The sequence below is a fragment of the Miniopterus natalensis genome, chromosome 13, assembly GCF_054644295.1.
Source record: "Miniopterus natalensis isolate mMinNat1 chromosome 13, mMinNat1.hap1, whole genome shotgun sequence".
Lineage (NCBI taxonomy): Eukaryota > Metazoa > Chordata > Mammalia > Chiroptera > Miniopteridae > Miniopterus > Miniopterus natalensis.
In genome coordinates, this window is record NC_142093.1 from 44,769,458 (window position 1) to 44,775,052 (window position 5,595).

The 5,595-nt window shown below is 43.2% G+C and overlaps 1 protein-coding gene across 1 annotated transcript; it reads left to right on the plus strand.

The window, feature by feature from the left end:
* The first annotated feature begins 1,258 nt into the window (after positions 1 to 1,258).
* LOC107529215 (regenerating islet-derived protein 3-gamma-like) lies at positions 1,259 to 3,421 on the plus strand. Its single transcript, XM_016202507.2, has 5 exons — positions 1,259 to 1,334; positions 1,881 to 1,999; positions 2,198 to 2,335; positions 2,945 to 3,071; positions 3,354 to 3,421. Exons 1-5 carry the CDS (start codon positions 1,259 to 1,261, stop codon positions 3,419 to 3,421), a joined length of 528 nt encoding a protein of 175 aa, XP_016057993.2.
* The last annotated feature ends 2,174 nt before the right edge of the window (positions 3,422 to 5,595 follow it).

A 5,595-nucleotide genomic window follows, 5' to 3' on the forward strand; every position in this document is an offset into this window, starting at 1 on the left:
CAGGTGGATGCTAATGCTTTGGTTAATGTGGACGCATCAGAACTTTTACCCACCTTTGCTTTTGTCCTGTCCAGGCAAATGTCAACACAGTAAAAAAGACAAGTAACACTTTAGAATAATTATGAAAGTTACAACTTCACGATCTCCCTGGAAGTGTCTTGAAGACCCCCATGGGTCGGCAGTGACAATCTGAGGTTGCCACTGTGAGGTATGAAATGGCCATCTCAGAACTGGACTGAACCGAAGCACTGTTTCTCAGTCTTCCCGCACAAGGTGGCTGGAGGAAGGCAAGGCTGTTCACCAGCTGTTCCTTCCAATCCCGGCCTCCCATTGACTTACAAACGCTGACAGCAACTCTGAGCCATTGCTCCTTCTCTTGGTTTTAATTGTTTCTTTTCCCTCTACAAATACTTGGTTCTCACCAATAATTCTAATTTCTATACCCATCCAACTTTTACTTAGTGATTTATTTTTATTTAATCTTAAAAGACAGGTTTAAAGAAAAAAATATATTCAGAAAAAACGTATTTATACATATGCCAAAGGAGTGGGTTCTTGGCAGATTGCTAAAAAATACACTATTGACATTTCCCTTATCTATCCAATGCCACATTTTCTAAACCATCAGAACTTATGCCAAGGGCGAACTTCATTCCCAGAAGTTTTTCAGGACAAGAAATCTGGGAATAAGATGATAAAGTCCCAACTCCACCTGTTCCTAAGGGAAGTGCTGGCCTGCTAACGGGAAAGAGGTAATGTCTGGCAATTCCCAGCCATTGCCTGGAAGAGTCCACACCCCATGGCATAAAACTCCTTGAACCAATGCCAAGCCTTTTCCTGCTATCCCTATCTGGGCTCCACATTCCTGTTATTGATTTTGGGGCCCTACCCTCAAATCCTCTTATAAAAGCCTAGTCTTTTCTGACTTGACCAACCATCACAGATACCTGCAAAACAAGTAAGTGGGAACTGAGAGAAGGTGAGAGCCATGGCAAGGGGTGCCTCACACATTTGGGGTAAGGCTATAGGAGGATTCTAGTCTTCAAGGAACATCAGTGTCAGGGTAGGAGGGTGTGCAGATTCTTCAGTAATTTCCAGATTCATAGAAGGGGATAGATGTCACCAAGATCAATTTATTCCTAAGGGACTAGCCAAAAGAAAGACAAGAGAGAGAACAGAGGGCTCTCTGCATGCCCTCTCTCTGACCACACTTCTCTTCTTTAATGACCTCTGATTGCTTCTCCAAGTCACAGACACGATGCTGCCTCCCATGGCTCTGCCCAGAGTGTCCTGGATGCTACTGTCCTGCCTGATGCTCCTATGTCAGGTGCAAGGTGAGAGTTCTCTGCCTCTAGCACTGGGTTCCTGTGAAAGCTCAGGGCCAAGAAGAGGAAGCCTCCTGTGTGACGCAGGTGGCAATGCTGAGGTGAATCCTCACACAGTGAAAGTGCCTATAATTCCTCCATTATCCCTCCTTCCTTCAGGGTAGTCATGGTGGAAGGTGCCGCAGTGGTCCATTAGCAATGGAATGAGATGATTTCCACTTTGCCAGTGGACTTTATATTGTCAGGGTGAAGAGAAGAAACATGAAGGGTCAATAGTGAGATACGCACAAGATTGATTGGAAGACCCAGTGTGAGAACAGTCAGCTCAGAGGGGGGAGATGTTGGACTTTTGAATAAAGGGAAAGAGTAGAACAAAGAGATGGTCCGTCATTCAGTGAAGCTGGTGCAAGATCAAGAATCCAATAGTGAGGCAGTCAGGAGTGTGGTGTCATTTCCTCAAGCACTTGCCTCACAGGCACTCCCCAAAGTCACTTCCCAAGACCCATTTACACTCTTCATTTCATTGCTTCCCTCTCTTTTGTTCCCCTTACTCAGGTGAAGACACCAAGGAGGAACTTCCCTCTCTACGGATCAGCTGTCCCAAAGGCTCCTATGCCTTTGGCTCCTACTGCTATGCCTTCTTTAGGACACCGAAATCCTGGAATGAAGCAGATGTGAGTAGTTGCATTTATAGTTAGAGGTGATAAGGGAAAGTGCACTAGCTAATCCAGGGGTCTGCATTCTCCAGAGTTTTGGGGGTGAGAGTGAGCACCCTCATCTTTTGCACACACACCTCTTCTCACCTACATTAGCCCTGTGCTTCCCCCACTGACATCTCAAGCTCCTCCTCAGTGTCTTCTTTCCCCACACAGTTGGCCTGCCAGAAGCGACCCTCAGGATTCCTTGTGTCTGTGCTCAATGGGGCTGAGGCCTCCTTCTTGGCCTCTCTGGTCAAGAACAACTTGAACACCTACTCATACGTCTGGATTGGGCTCCATGATCCCACACAGGTGAGATAACATCTCTTATCTGTTACCTTTTAGCTCTTATTGTTACCCAGGCTACTCCCTGCCCCTTGTGCCTCTGTGGGGAATATGATAAAGAGCCCTGGAGCTCAGAGATCCTAGGGTACATTTAAGGTAAATGTAGGACACCGAGGCCAAGCGAGGAGCTGAGTTTTGTAGATGATCCTAATCTCCAGTTGAAATTAATCCATGTCTTGTCAAGCTTTTCACACAATTTACCCATGAACCCTTGTAATTCAGTTCTCTGAGTTGACTGAGTCTACACATAGTGTGCTGAGGGACCCTGAAGATAAGATGCATTTTCCCCTATAGAACAGACATTGTCTTTGAAGACTGAGGGTAATCGGAAATGTACCAATTACTGCCTAGCAAGTAACGTGTTACTCTGGGTGGTATCATTGTTGTTTGTGTTTATTGGCTTCGGTGTTTGGCAATATGAGCAGGTTGTTAGGGAGAATTTCCCAGCAGTGAGCTCTGTGGCAGCATCTGGAATAGCAGACGGAATTCCATGCTGCTGAGGAGGGCATCAGATAGGATTATGCAAAAACTCTAATAGCCATTCACCCTTATCTGGCTCCGTTCTCTACTCTCTAGGGCTATGAGCCCAATGCAGGAGGATGGGAGTGGAGTAATGATGATTTGATGAATTACTTTGCCTGGGAGAAAGACCCTGCTCTCATTACAAACCCTGGCTACTGCGGGAGCTTGTCACGAAACTCAGGTAAGAGACAGAGGAGCCACCTTCTGGTCAGCCTTTCCATCCCCTCATCCCCCATTTCTGGGCCTAACCTTCAGGGAATCCTCCTGAGCTAAGAAATGCAATACTGGTATTTCTTCTCGTGTCTCCTCTCATGTCTCCTTTCTTTGAGTCTCCTTCCCCTGGAGTGGGTCCCTGGTGAAGCAAAGGACAGAGCTTTGAATCCTAGGCCAGATTCTGGGATGCCTCTCCTTTGGGTCATGAGCTCCGCCAGCCCTGTTCACTTTAGCTCTTCTCTATCTCCAGGATATCTGAAATGGAAAGATTACAACTGTTATGAGAAGCTACCCTATGTCTGCAAGTTCAAGGGTTAGGTCATGTGGGAGCCAGCGGCCTGAGATTGGGATGCAGCTCATCTTTGGACCAAGTGAAGTCCCAGCCGGGAAAGGAATGTTTTCCCCACATCCTCAAACCTGACCTCTTCTTTTAGACCTTCCCTCCTCCTCGCTTTCATTTCAGACTTTCTTTGTGTTCAATGGCCTGAGGTCTCAGAGAGTAATAATAAATATTTTCGTCAATACTTGTGTACTTTTGTGTTTCAGTCTCATAACAAGACTCTGAGGAATAAGTGGGTGTGAGAGAAAATCTCTTGTTGCCTTTGTTCAGTCTCATTCAGGCCCCTGGGACAATGACTAAAGGTATGTCCCCACCAGTGTATTGGTAATGAGTATGTAGGCCCTGCTCACTTTGGATTTATGTTGTGTACAAACACTGGTCTCCGCACCTTCTTCCTGAAGGTGTGACCCCAGCAGGACTGGTGGGTTACTGTTAGTCTCTGATGTTATTATAACAGCACTTCTGAAATTACTTACCAGAGGATTGATTTTTTTTTTTTCTTTAATTTGCAATCTACCTTGTACCATAACTTTTATAAAATGCAGTAAAACATTAATTACTTTTGGACTCTGGTAACAGTGCTAAAATGTAGAGCTTTAGAAGTTGTTGCTCTTCCTTAAAACAAGAAAATGTCTGAACAATTTGAAAACCAACAACTTTTCCTGGGTTCATAACCCTGATATCTGCAGAGGCTCCAGAGTGCATAGAGCCCTAACCATTTCTGCCTGGAGCAGGAGCTGCTGGAGTCTTAAACTCTTAGGAACATTAAGTGGTAATTGTGACAAATTGCAGAATGCTGAGTGTGGATTGAGTTTAAAAGAATTTATATGCATATATGCATAACCCATGGACACAGACAATAGTGTGGTGAAGGCCTGGGGTAGGGGCAGGGATGGGGAATAGGGGGTCAGTGGGGAAGAAGGGGGCATCTGTAATACTTTCAACAATAAAGATAAATTAAAAAAAGAAAGAAAGTCTTCAAAAATAATAATAAAATAAAAGTGAGAAATTGCCAGAGTCTGTAGTCTTAGGGAGGTTGCCACTCTTTCATGGGTTTTACTTCTGGAACCCACCAGATTCTTGTGATGAAGAGATAATCATTTTTAAATCTGTCCAGATAAAGACACCACAAGGAAAGAAAACTGCATGTTAATGTCCCTGAATATTATAGAAGTAGAAATCCTCGACAAAATGTTAGCAAACCGATTTCAACAAAACATTAAAAGGTTCATACGCCATGACCAAGTGGGATTTATTTCTGGGATGCAAGCGTGGGTCAACATATGCCAATCAATCAACACAATACACCCATCATTAGAATAAAGGACAAAAATTCTATGATCATATCAATAGATGGAGAAAAAGCTTCCAGAATCTATGACACAGCATCATGCCTGTGGTTAACCACAAGGCGTTGTACACTGAGCAATATGTTAAGAGGGTAGATCTCATGTTAAGGGTTGTTGCCACAAAAAAAAAGATCATAAACAAATAATGGGACACAAGAAGACTCTCAGAGGTAATGGATATGTTTATTTCCTTGGTTGTGGTGATAGCAACAGAAGTGTATACATATGTCCAAACTCCTAAGTTGTATACATTAATTCTGTGCATTTTTTGTATACTAGCTATACCTCAATAAAGCTGGGGGGAAATAACAATACTCAGAAACTGTGGGATACCCCTCATACCTAGACTTTGGTTTTAATGTCATTCTCCAATACAAGGAACAAGAGCTTCTTGAAGAAACGGTTGAACCCAAGACAGAAGGTAATATATAAATGAAAGCAGAGCATCGTATTGTGACAGAAATTAAGAAAGTGTTTATAAAATTAAACCCTATCATAGGGGTTGTGTCAATGGAACAGAAGAGCCGACTGTAAGAGCCCCTGTGAGCAAGGCTGGAAGTGTTTGAGCAACAAAAGAAGTCAACACTGATATAATCGATTATATATCAATTAATGTCAGCATATTAATATAGTATTGATATTTATTTATATTAATATTTATAATAATATCTCATATTAATTAACACATAAGAAAAGACACGTAATTCACACAGAAAAAATTCCAAATAATTTATGTAGCTCCTCCCTGTTCATGAAGAGGGCGTATAACTTCCCATGGCTTAAATGTGGGCTGTACACAGCTA

Coding starts and splice junctions, on each gene's coding strand:
- LOC107529215 (XM_016202507.2), top strand. CDS start 1,259: ATGCTGCCTCCCATGGCTCTGCCCAGAGTGTCCTGGATGCTACTGTCC. Junction 2,000..2,197: donor AATCCTGGAATGAAGCAGAT/GTGAGTAGTTGC, acceptor TTCCCCACACAG/TTGGCCTGCCAGAAGCGACC. Junction 3,072..3,353: donor GAGCTTGTCACGAAACTCAG/GTAAGAGACAGA, acceptor CTCTATCTCCAG/GATATCTGAAATGGAAAGAT.